Source organism: Ambystoma mexicanum, chromosome 4p (assembly GCF_040938575.1).
Source record: "Ambystoma mexicanum isolate Mex_15411 chromosome 4p, UKY_AmexF1_1, whole genome shotgun sequence".
Taxonomy (NCBI): Eukaryota; Metazoa; Chordata; class Amphibia; order Caudata; family Ambystomatidae; genus Ambystoma; species Ambystoma mexicanum.
The window spans coordinates 787,364,843-787,378,586 of NC_090927.1; the positions used below are offsets into that span (position 1 = coordinate 787,364,843).

The following is a 13,744-nucleotide window of genomic DNA, read 5'->3' on the forward strand; positions in this document are numbered from 1 at the left end:
TCTGTTCGCATTGGCTATTGAGCCGATGGCGGACCGCGATTGCCATAGACAGAAGGGTATACATTTTCGGGGCCCTCTGGAAATAATGTTGCTATGCACAGATGATGATCTGCTTTATATCCGTGACCGCAGGCGAATCTTGACCCAATTATCCAGGATATCACGTAATTTTGTGAAAATTCAGGATGTGATAAATTATACCAAGTCTGAAATCTTTCCCTTGACAGGTTCTACAAAGGAGCCGCAGAGGGACTATCCCCTTTGCTGGGCCCCGAACGGCATAAGATATTTGGGAGTGATGGTGTCTCGGGTGGGTACTACACTCCTGTGAGATAACTATGCTGTCCTTTAGGGCTACGTCAGGGACAAGGTTGCCAGGTGGAAGTCGTTGCCAATATCACTGGCGGATAGACTGGCCCTGGTAAAAATTATCCTACTGCCTAAACTCCTGTACACTTTCGTAAACGTCCCCCTCTAACCATGGCATGCAGGTGCTGTCCGTAGAAAGTGGCCAGATAGGACTCCCCCTTATGCTGAGGGGGGATTTGCAGCACCACACCTTGAAATATATTGGTTGGCAGCCCAGGCCCAGTTTGCATTTCACTGGTATGGGGTTGACCCACACCCGCCCCATGTCAAGCTAGAGGGGATAGCGGCGGGGAATACCGACCTAAGGATGCTGATCTTAGATGAGAAATATACAGATGATTGCCCCTACGACCCGGTTAAGACAACATTGACAGCGTGACGCTCAATATTCGTCAAAACTGGGGCAAAACATGCATATTACAAATGGCTTCTGCTGTGGAAATTCCCAGGGTTGGGACAGGATATTGGGCATTAGATGTGAGCGCCTGGGATACCGAGCATTAGCAGACCTATTTCCGGGTGGGTCCTTCATTACTCCAGAAACCTGGTGGCAGGGACACACGGGTTTGGTCTTAGAATTGATGCAATATTACAGGATACGTGCCACTGTTGCCACGTGGTGGCCTGGGTATCCCGCTGAACCCCCTGAAAATGCTGAACTGCTGTACATTGCAAATTCCAAAGATGTCAAGGCCTTCTTTTCACATGATATAAAATGATATTAAATAAAGTGTTGGCGACTACCCCCAGTAGCTAGGGTCAAATGGGCTGAGAGTATGGGGGTGGAGCTGTCCGATTACCTATGGACAAATATGTGCCAACATACCCGAAATGTATCCTTGAACTCCAGGTTCAGGCTCATGCATCATAAACTGCTAAATAGACTTTACTACACACCTGGGAAATTAGGGAAAATACTCAATCTGGGGGAGCAGCTCTGTCCGAGTTGTCGGTTCTGTAATGCCAATCATCTGCACATGTTTTGGAGATGCACCTCCCTGGTGGGCTTTTGGGAGACGGTTCTTAAGACATTGTCTGAGATAGTGGGCTTCTCACTGGAACACTCCCCAATGGGCGCATTGTTTGGAAGCTGGCTTGTGTTCCTGAGCAAGTGCCTTAGACCATTTGTAAACATGGGGTGCATGATAGCCAAAAGGTGCATACTGCTAAGGTGGAAGGACAGGAACCCGCCAACAGCCAAGACATAGTTGGTTCAGCTCACATGGGCCCAGAGCTGTGAAGAGGCTTATATGGAGACACTACTGTGCACCCCCAGACCAAAAGACACATAGGCGAAGTTCCGCTTCTATTTAGCCAACCAACCTAGGTTTGATCATCCAGCATCCCGAAGATTCGGTTTCAGAGAATCCAAAGCCTGATTTATTGTAGCTGTCATTAGGAAATGGTATGTATGTTTTGCACCAAAGACCGGTTTCTGTTTATAATACTATGTTTCCTCTGCCTGCACGCCACTGCCTGTATACGCTGCTTTACTTCCTTTCAGATTTCTTTACTGTTGTTTCACGCGTGTACCTGCCAAGATTAAATAAACGTTTAAAAAAAAAAACATAAAAAAAGTGTTTCTATTTTTTTTGTAAACCCTTGTGCTCGTTTAATTTGTAAAGTGTGAACATAGGATCAAATCCATATTAAAACAGTTTTGTTTGGGACATTGTGTGTAGGTGCCTGTACCGGACAAGGTCACCTGCTTCTCTTGTTTTGAATATGCCTGGACTGTGAGGGGCAAAGGCTGATTTTATTCACTAATCAACTGAGATCAGGGTGTTTAGTGAGAGAGAAGATGCATGCCACTTAATGAACAGGCACACAAAGTATTTTGCTTGACTCCATATCTGCACTTGCACGGGCCAAGTTGACCTTTCTGATTTTGGCGCATTTGGTGGTGCGAGCACCACCTAATGCGCAAAACTTTGATACAATAAAGGAGAAAAGGAGTTTGGGAGCAGTCTATGGGGGCATTTGGCTAAAGCATCAGCTGGGCCTTGTTTTTTCACGGAGGGCTGTGCTTCCGCCATTTAAACCCATGCTTTAATGAGTTCCAAGCTAGTTACAACAGACTATATGGTCCTTATTGTGCACCCTTCACAAATCTTAGTCAAACCTTGTGTGGTATTTCATCAAATTTCAGATCTGTGGCCCTTCTGGTTAAAGTGCTGATTGGGAAAACAAAGTTAAAGTGAGTGCCGTTAGACGGGCCTAACCTACTTACGGGACTTTGTGCTACTGCTAACTATTCTGAAATAGTAATCTGACCCCTGCCCTTGCCTACTGCAAAACCAGGCCCGCGAAGGGTCGCCATGCTCTACCTTGTGCTCAGACGGAGGGTGGAGGCCCAGCTCAAGTATTTGCTAGTTTATGAGGGGGATCGGTGCCGGTGGTCGAGTACTTGATAACATCCCCTGTAAAAAAAACAAAACATTAGCCTGCTCGTCTTTAGATTCATAATGGGGCTCCACCCGCCCATTACGAAATGGGGGCCCACTGTCAAAAAAAAATAAAATAAAAAAAAATATATATATATATATATATATATATATATATATATATATATATATATATATAAATAAATCCTTACACACAGTTGTTACAAGAACCACAAGCTCAGCTGCTACACTGCGTAACTGCAAGACAGAGGACAATCGGGCTTCCCACCACGTAATTACGGTGCGGCCACTCCTAGACAGCAATAAGCGTGGCATTCGAATTCCAGCGAGTGTCGAGGGCGAAACCAGACTCCAACACTATACACCGAGTATGGGCGTGCTCCCCCCCACCCCCCACCCCGGGGTGGGGGGTCGTGAGATGCATTTTCAAAAGTATTCCTCCAGGTGCAGATTAGAGCGAGTTTTAGCAAACGGGCCTGAACGGTAGTGCATAATCATTAATTAGGAATACTGACACTGTCACAACCCCTCGCGTAGACTACAGAAACCACCTTAAACCCTGTATATTTAAGTGAACATAGCGTTGGAACGCCAGCTGCATAACATGCCCTACAACTTGGATCGACTGGAGCACTGTACATGGAGGGCATACACCTCTAATTTGTTTAGCGTCTGTCTTTGTTGTGGTAATGGATTTTACGTAACTTACACTGTCACAACGTGTGCAGGCAGCGATGACAAGGTGTTTGCTAACAAAAACCTACCTACCTATTTACAACATTTAACGCTGCGCTGCACAGGGCGTACCTAGATATGGACATCCTACGCTCTCTAGCCCTACTCACCCTACCCCTACTCTCTCTAGCCCCACCCACCCAACTTCCAAACTCTCTAGCCCCACCCACCCTTACCCCACACTCTCTGGCCCCACCCACCCTAGCCCCATACTCTCTAGCCCCACCCACCTACCCTCAGTCTCTAGCCCTAGCTAACCTACCCTCACTCTCTCTACCCACAGCCACCCAAATCTAACTCTCTCTACCTTCACCCACCCTACTCTCACCCTCTCTACCCCACCAAACCACATTCGCTATATCCCCATGCACCCACCCTACCCCCTCTTCCTCTACTGAACCCAACCACCTCTTTATCACCACCACCACCCACCCCACCCTATCCTAACTGTTTACCCCCTTTCCCTATCGCATCTCATCCTTCCTCTCACACCCTCGCTTTATTTCTTACCCTCTCACTCATACCTGTTACCGCTCATATTTCCTCTTGCTCATCGTCAATGGCAACATCTATTAATGGCTTCCTCCCTTACTATGTTTCCTCTTCTCATTGTATTGGGACACCTGCACCCCTTACCACATCCACATTTCAAACCTTGCACTCTACTTGCACCTAGGTGTCTATAAATGCAAAATGCAAATAACAGCATTAAACGCCAAAACTATTGGCATTGCCAATGCGTGTTTTGTCATGCCATTGCATTTAAGCATCAGTGGATGCATGACCTGAGGAGTCAACAGGGAGCTGGTCTCGCCTCTCATACGAGCACCATATTACTTAGGATTTACTGCAATGTATCTGAAAGTTTTAAATAGCATGCTATTGGTGTATTCGAGGCTGCCCAGGGCCTATGATAACGGCATCCGAGCAAATGGTGAGCATGCTAGGCATATGATTGCATTATTGGGGAATCGGAGGCCTCACTGAACATATAACAGCCAACACCTATTGGCTTTGCCAATGATAGATAGAATTGTGCAGGTGGCAAAGGGTTCTCACTTTGGCTGTCTTAAAACCTTTCTTTGGTAGTAAACCTAAGAGTGGTTTCAGACTTTGAAATACTAAAAGCTTAACATCTATCTATAGGCTGGAAGATTTACCGAACATCAACACGTTGGTAGAATTTCTATTTCAGTCACTATGGTAGCTAGGAGAGTGACAGGTTCACACACAAGAGTGAAACAGTTTGTGTGCTTTCACTCCCTCGTCCATACTGACATACTCTGTGTGCCTAATGATCCACAAAGAACATTTATGTACAACACTTCAAAAAAGCAGATAGAGAAAGAGTGTTTAAAATTCATTTTGCAATTCTCACAGTAGAAAATGATTTCTCGGGTACCAACATCTGAGGTAAAGCGGAAAATGACAGCAAAGGGAGAGAGCAGGCCCTTCTTCCTAATGATAAGAGACCCTAAAAAATGTGATCACTAGAGAAGTAGGGGTTGGGGTTGCTGGGGATGTTATTCATGATAGACTTATGTGCATAAGAGCCTAAGGCGTTTCCCTTCGTTTTCAGGATGATAGTCATATAGCCAACTTTAGCCTTCATTTTTCTGAGATTGACAAGCTTAGTACCATTAAAATGGGTAATGATAATACCCAACATGACAGCGCTTAGTAGCAGGAGGCAAATTAAATGATGCTTTATATAAAACTATGATCTATAATCTACCACCCTGGAACCTTTGAAAGAAGTTCAGGGGGTGATGATGATGTATATACACTGCACTGCAGGTGGACATCATTAAGTCGACCCCTCAGTGTCACAGTGGTATGCGATGAATCCTATAGAGTCCTCACTAATTCTCCAACAAGGATCTCCTCCCATGTGGCCAGGGGACGGCAGCCGCTAGCTGATCCTGAACTATGGGTGGTATTATGAGGGAGGGTCATGTGGGATGAAGCGGCTGTCTGGGAAAGGTGATGACCCCATCAGGAGAGATGCAGTATTCTTCACTTCATAATGAAGAAGACTTCATCATTGCTAAATGTCTGACGGCTTGGTGTCATTGTACAAGCCATTCCCATTTAAGCCCCAAAAACCTCTCCTTGAAAATCACTGTAGACAAAACATCATTCATACCTCATAAACATACAGATGACGCTCCTTTAACATCTCATGTCTTTAATGATTCTTTGAGCAAAAGTCCTGAACAATATCACATTAGAAGTTATAGAGATTACGTAAACTCCAACTGTCAGAAAGCCTCAAGTACTGAGATGAGGAAGTGGAAGAAGGAGTTAGTGCAGATCTAGAGAAAGACACACATGCAGACTCGTTTTTTTGACAAAGTCCAGAAGAGCAGAACATTTAAAGATGGTATCCACTTTTCAAAAGAGAGCCAGAGCAGGGGACGGAAGTAACAGATTGTGCTGAAGGAAGCTGGCACCTCTATCCAGCTGCTCACAGGCATTACATACGGGTTTGGCGTGCTTCTCTGACAGGGACGTTGCAGGCACCAAGAGGAAGCCGTCGGAATAACGGCAGCTACGGAGAAGCTACCGGGAACACTGTGGTGCAGGAGGACGGCAATCGCGTATTTGGAGGAGCACAGAGCTGCCCGGAGAGCGGAAAGGAGGCCTGCTGTGCAGGGAAAACATCACAAAGTGGAAACTTCACAGCAACAGCGTGCCACAATCTTGGACACTTCAGTACACTTGTGAGTCCACCTAGAGTCATTTGGGACCCCAGGGTGTACGACAGGCCTGGGAGCAATTAAGTAACTATTTGAATACCGACCAAATGAAGTAAAATGACAGAATTTAAATAATTCCCCATACACGAAATGTCAAGGTGAGGAAAGTTGAAACACTTACTATTCATTACCATAAGCAATCATTACCATAAGCAAACGAATAGTAAATGAGATATGAAAAGGCAGAACTTGAACACATTTCCATACATGAGATGTCAGTGAGGGGAAGCTTCAAACAAGTAGGAACTCAAGCCAATGAAGCAGAAACACAGTGAAGTAGTAAAACTGTGTTGAATTAAAGGACAGTGAATTCAAGAAGGAGTCCTGGTGAAAGGAACACACCAGGCAGTGAACATTGGGAGGCAGGATACCTGGCAGTAGAGTATACCAGGGGATGTGTAAGACCCAGAGTCAAAGGATTCCTGGCAGGGGAGTATACCACTAGATCCAGTAAAAGTGTATACAGAGTGAAAGAATTGCTGGCATAGGAGTATACCAGGAGGTCAATTAAAGTTGAATGAAGACACATATTTGGTTTTACAAAGTATATGGTAAAGAACTATACCGGAGATACTTTTACCATCTTAAAGGAATTATTATATAAAAAATACATTTCTTTTGCTATCCTTGAGGAGCTATTCTTTGGAAGTGACACCCCTACCATTCTTAAGGAACTGTTATTTGAAAGAGACACATTTTGCTATCCTTAAGGAGCTGCTGTTTGGAAGAGACACTGTGCGATCCTTGGGAAATTATCATTCGAAAGAGACACTTTTTTCTAGCATTCCTAAATAATCTAGGGATAGGGAAACACCCCCTGGATCCAAGGACTGCTCCTTAGAAAACACTGTTTTTGTTAGATTTGTCTATTCGCCTTGGAACACTTTTTGCCAAAAATAAGCCAGACACATTTCCTTTCACTTTTAGTGTTCATTTTAGTGTGAGGGAATTAGAATATCTTTTGTACACAAGGACAGTTTATATCATTTTGATGACGAGACACAGACAGGACTTTGGTTTTAGTTTCCTAGGTAGGGAAACTCTCTTTAGGATCGGAACAGAGAGGTCTTTATCCAATCCTTTTATTTGGATAAAGATGTCTAATGTTGAGAACATTACAACTTTGTGTCCGCCTCTCAATTCTGACCCCTCACAGGTATTACTGATTCATGATGGATTAGGTTCTGGGGAGAAATGTAGGCTCAGATATGCATATGCTATTAATTAAAACTGCCCACAGAGGTGCTGGTGTTGATTCACACTGACCCACCTGGCGCAAGACAATTCTTGGTTCCACTTAAGATTATAGATCTGTTTAATAATCACCACTATTTTTCAAGATTGATGCTTTTTAATACTTCTGACGTCTATTCCCGACTTCATAAACTTTTCTGTACGAACAAAACAATCCTGTTAGTGCACAATTATATGCTATCGACATTACAAATTACCATCTCATTGACCAATTTATTGTCGATTACTAGAATCCAAACATGACATGGGCAGAACTTCACTTGCATAGTTCACATAACTTTTTAGAAAAGGTCTTAAAGCAGTCTGATGATGTGGCAATGATCATGTTAAGAGTTACTAAATTCATGCCAAGATTTAAGGGCTACTTCCACATAGTCATAAACCATTACATTTACTGACATGCAATACAAATTGAAAGTAAAAATACAAGTTTGTGAATCTTACTTGACGTTCAAGATCCTGAATTCTTTTGGAGTCAGCAGCTCTGTCTTTCAGCCGTTTTTGCTGCACCTCAGAGCGATTGCCAGCTTCAGTTTTGAGCTTCTGAACCTGTGGAGACACACGATTATTACAAACGTGTTTTCAGCCGACAGTGTTGCAGATTGCATGTTGTTCGCTGTGTCTTAGCAGGTCCAATAAAGAAAAACTATTGTAAATGATAGATAATAGGGGGAAAAGAAGAGCTTGCAGAAAGCAGATTATGGCAGTTCACTTAAAGGGCTATGTGTTGTGACGGGCTGAAAGCGGTCTTGTTCAGGTGGCCAACTATGAATGCTGATATTGTGTTGGTGTCGGTCCATGAGTAACAGCTCAGAAGAATGTTTATGAATGTTTAGTGTGTGAATATTCTGAATGTGTTACTTGGGGAGGCCTGAGCTAGACTGCACGAGGATGGCCGGTGGGTGGTCTCTGTGTCACCATACTTAAGAGTAACGGGAATATGTATAACAGCACTTTTCTAACAAAGACGTTCACACCTGGTCTGTATAAGGACTACATAAATTCCCCTTTCGTATCACTATGATACACTGTGCATACGTAAGTGACGTGGGACTACTGGTATACTGTATGATTAATACATTGGCCAAACCCAACATTGGTGATGTTAGAAACATGAACAATCACCTTCAGGGTCATTCGCGCTCTATCTTTGTTAATACTAATTTAATATCAGCCCGGAACATAATTATTTAAAAAGGTGTAGCTTTTGGAATTTTAAAAAGCCTCTGTGCACTAAGAAGCAACACCCTGGCCACAGTTATGGGAACATTGCATCGTGGCATGGTCGGATTGGGAATACGATAGAGGAGTTGTGAAAGGACTGCCAGGAACTGGATGTGGTGAAGTTAATTTTCCCCAAACCATCCGCTTAAAAAAAATTAAGAAATAAATCTTCCATTATAAGATTGAGATTATTGAAACAGAACCCTCCTCTATATTTAATACATCTTCACGCCACCAATATTGATCCAGTTAGAAACATTTGGATCTTCTCATCAACAACATTTGAGATCTTCCTCAGAGCTGTGACACTAACAAACTCCTTCTTAATCTAGAACAATCTAATATATTGGGCATGGTTACATGTTTGCATGTTCCTAGCTAAGCAATGCAATACCTAATTTGAGCTTTTCCATTTGACCTTTGAACAAATGCTTAAATATGTTGCTGCCATATTCTATACACACTGGAGCTCATTTTGCTCTGGTTCGTAATTTGAAGGCGGGGGAATTGGTACGTTTGAATTCATGCATAGCTAGGTCCCTGCATCCCAATTTTCATCATTTGCTCAGCAGAGTGCAAGGGTGCAAGGAAATGCTTGCCTTGCACTTTTGCACGCCGACATGCAAAGTGAGTTAGCGCTGCCTGGCATGCTTGCATGCCAGGTAGCGTTTACTTGTAATTGTGAATGCTGCTTACCATGATAAGCAGCATTCACAATTACAATTAAACGCTGCAAAAAACGTTTATTGTAATTGTACATGCTGCCTTCCATGCGAGAAATGGCAGGCAGTGTGTACAATTAAAATTAAATGTTGTCCGACTCATGCGCCCAGGGGCATGGCGCATTTGGCACAAATGGAAAAATGGGTCTGCAATTGAGTTGTGCCACTGCGTTTCCACACGTAGCTTCATGCTATGGTCTAGTCATGCTGTTCTCTAATATTTGGTATCCCATACCGATCCGGTATCCCCTGTCTTCGGCTGTTTTCGTAGATCGCAGACCAAAGTAGGAGAGTTCTGATCCTCGGTATGGGGTACCAAATGTTGCACAACACCGTCATAACGCCCGAGTTCCATATTGTCCAGTCAGGGGAGTATTCAGCATTGCCAGAGAGGCTGGGGGACAACCACAGTGACACTCCTGCTACTTTGCCCTCAAATGCAGTGCACGCATTTCCAGGTTGTCTCATTCGTGCCCACAAACCGCCTGCCCCAATCTATTTTTTTGGTAACATTACTAGTGGCATCTCGCATTTTAACACAACAAAAAAAAACGGCAGAATCATTACAGATGCAGGGAACTCATCTATTAGAGCTCTGTCCAGGTGCTCTGGGGCAAAACACATGCACATCAACTAATTTGCATATGGATTGCACCAACAGAAATTACTCACAGAAAGCAAATCGCAAGGAGCATCATCAGTCTTTGATACTTGGAGGAAGAATGCAACTGACTTTAGAATAAGTTGTCATAAGTAAGCCAAGTGGCAAATAATTTTGTGGTGCAAAATACCTAAATTGCACTGTTATATATGGAGCAAGTCAGGCTTTTATTTTTTTTTTTTAAATAACAGCATGATATATTAACGCATAAGCTTTGAAGTGAATCACTTACAGAGCTGCAGATAAGACACAGTCTGATTTCATGATCTGCCCAGCATCACACACTTTGGTTAATAGTGAAACCGGGATGGAGACAATTTAAGCAACTGAGCACATCTTCAAAGTTTTAGTTTATTTAGATATTTATTAATGTTTCCCTTTGCATTTCATGTGCTTAAATAATACTTTATTTATATCAATGCCTTGGAAGCAAACCATATTACATAACAAACTTCCCTTTCATTATTAACTTTACACTATATATCATTCTAAAAATATGTTGAGCAATAAGAGGATGGATTTGGTTTTATACTCCCCTCCCTGCATGCAAAGTCACAATAGCATCATGCAGATTAATGTGAGCCTAACAAACCCCCCATTGGGTAAAGCCATAGTCATTATTTCATAAAGCCTGCAGCATCATGCAACCTTCTAACACCTGATCACTCCCTGCCATGCACATTTCTAAAAGGACAAAAGTCCCTGCTAATAGTAGCCCCTCCCTCTCAAGAGTGCCTAATGGCTCACATTGAAATGCTCTGTTGACACAGAGCAACTTGCGATCCCCTCTGCTGCTGCCTTGAGCTCCTTGGAACATTGTCCTGCCAGAGGTTTCGGAAAGGATAAGGTGTCCTGCTTCCAGGACAATTACTGTGCTGAGCAGGAATTACTGAGCACACATTGTCCTGCCAGCGGGACACCTTCCTCGTTGGGCACGCTCATTGAGGTGCCGAACGGGAAGGGTGGCCCACTGACGAAAGTCCCAGTCAGGCACTAAAAAAGAGCCTGTGGGGTGGCAGCGTGCCCCCCCCTAACACCTGGCTCGGTACGCCACTGTTACTTGATCAGTCAGCTGAACTGCATTGAGTTAAATGAAATTTAGTTGGTTATATGGTTATTTGTAGCTTAAAAAAAATCACAGATGCCAACACTTGGTGGGTTATTTGGTTATTAGTAGCAAGCTGTCAACAGTGATGGAAATGGGTACACAAACTACGCTTGGAAATTGAAAAAATACTCCGAAATACTACCTCCTTAGGGAAATTGACCCGATAGATGGGTTCACTGTAGAGGGTGTTGTGTAGCGGTGCAGTCATCATGGCAGGCACGTAAAACACATACAACTAATATTTCATTTTTTGAAACGCAGATAAATCACACAATAAACGAGACTGACAATATATATATTACACATCTCATAGCATAGGGAGAGTATCTTTGGTGTTTCCCTTTTAAGAACATGTATTGCCCCTCTAAGGATGTCAAGAGAGGATTAGAGTCAAAACCTACCCTTGTTCTAGGCCTTTGACTCTAATCCTCTCTTGACATTCCTCTCTACACCCTCTAGAGTCAGGCCCCCTCACAAAAAAGAGGGTCTCGCCCCATTTTCTCACACCCTCTAAGGATGTGTCATGACAGCCTCATACCTGACTGGAAGAAGGAGCCTCCGCATGCACGTGCAATACCACGGTGGTAGACTAAATGTAATGGCACTTTGTCTCTGTGTCTCACTGTGTAGGGCTTGCAGGCCTACCCCTTGTGATCACAGGCCTGCGGCGCTGCTAGTCTTGGTGCGGTTTGGGTGCCCCAGACCAGCAAGTGTAACGGGGTGCCTCCAGGCCACTGGCCCTCTGTGTGATCGCAGAGCAGCTGCTTGTCCGGGAGCCCACGGCAGCTGCGGTCTTGTTCTGTGACCACGACGATCAGGGTGATCCCTGCTACATTAATTTTGTGTTGGTGCTCCAAGCACCTGTTGGGCTGGCCCAGAGTCACAGTGCACAGACATTATGTACTCCACTCCCTAATTCAAGGGATAGTTCAAGCAGAGCGTTGTTAAATGTTACCCCTCAAAAACAAGGGGATACCAAATATTACAACCCTATATTAGCCATTATATTTGGTATCCCCTTCAAAAAAAGAATGGGATGGCTTCCAGAAACTGTCACAGTGAAGGCTTATGATGTACTCCCCTGCCCAATGCAAGGGAAAGTTCAAGTACTGCGTTGTTAAATTTTACCTCTTAACATCAAGGGGATACCAAATATTACAACCCTATATAAGCCATTATATTTGGTATCCCCTTCAAAAAAAGGATGGGATGGCTTCCAGAAGCAGCTGTCACAGTGAAGGATTATGATGTACTGCCCTCCCCAATGCAATGGATAGTTCAAGCAGAGCGTTGTTAAACATTACCCCTCAAAATCCAAGGGGATACGAAATATTACAACACTATATTAGCCATTATATTTGGTATCCCCTTCAAAAATAGGATGGGATAGCTTCCAGAAGCTGTCACAGTGTGGGCCTATGATGTACTCCCCTCCCCAATGCAAGGTATAGTTCAAGCACTGCTTTGTTAAATGTTGCCCCTCAACATCAAAGGGATACCAAATATTACAATACTATATTAGCTGTAATATTTGGCATCCCCTTAAAAAAAAGGATGAGATGGCTTCCAGAAGCTGTCGCAGTGTAGGCTTATGATGTACTGCCCTCCCCAATGCAAGGGATAGTTCAAGCAGTGCTTTGTTAAATGTTGCCCCTCAACATCAAGGGGATACCAAATATTACAACCCTATATTAGCTGTAATATTTGGTATCCCCTTCAAAAAAAGGATGGGATAGCTTCCAGAAGCTGTCACAGTGTGGGCCTATGATGTACCCCCCTCCCCAATGCAAGGGATAGTTCAAGCACTGCTTTGTTAAATGTTACCCCTCAAAATCAAGGGGATACCAAATATTACAACATTATATTATCTGTAATATTTGGTATCCCCTTCAAAAAAAGGATGAGATGGCTTCCAGAAGCTGTCACAGTGTAGGCTTATGATGTACTTCCCTCCCCTACGCAAGGGATAGTTCAAGCAGTGCGTTGTTAAATGTTACTCCTCAAAATCAAGGGGATACCAAATATTACAACACTATGTTAGCTGTAATATTTGGTATCCCCTTCAAAAAAAGGATGAGATGGCTTCCAGAAGCCGTCACAGTGTAGGCTTATGATGTACTTCCTTCCCCAACGCAAGGGATAGTTCAAGCAGTGCATTGTTAAATGTTACCCCTCAAAATCAAGAGGATACCAAATATTACAACACTATATTAGCTGTAATATTTGGTATCCCCTTCAAAAAAAGATGAGATGGCTTCCAGAAGCTGTCACAGTATAGGCTTATAATGTACTCCCCTCCCCAACACAAGGGATAGTTCAAGCAGTGCTTTGTTAAATGTTACCCCTCAAAATCAAGGGGATACCAAATATTACAACCCTATATTAGCCATTATATTTGGTATCCCCTTCAAAAAAAGGATGTGATTGCTTCCAGAAGTCATTGCCTTCATTTGGCAGTGCTTCCATCTCCTGTTGTGGGAGCTCAGGTGGTGCTCTCTCTGGTCGTG

At 43.5% G+C, this 13,744-nt stretch overlaps 1 protein-coding gene across 3 annotated transcripts in view; it reads right to left on the reverse strand.

The window, feature by feature from the left end:
• The window catches only part of CEP162 (centrosomal protein 162), a 2,248,134-nt gene that overhangs the window by 558,081 nt on the left and 1,676,309 nt on the right, over window positions 1-13,744 (reverse strand). For all 3 annotated transcript variants that reach the window (XM_069606335.1, XM_069606333.1, XM_069606334.1), the window contains one exon: window positions 7,967-8,071. In XM_069606335.1, the coding sequence (XP_069462436.1) occupies window positions 7,967-8,071 (105 nt within the window). The remainder of the gene's footprint in view (window positions 1-7,966; window positions 8,072-13,744) is intronic.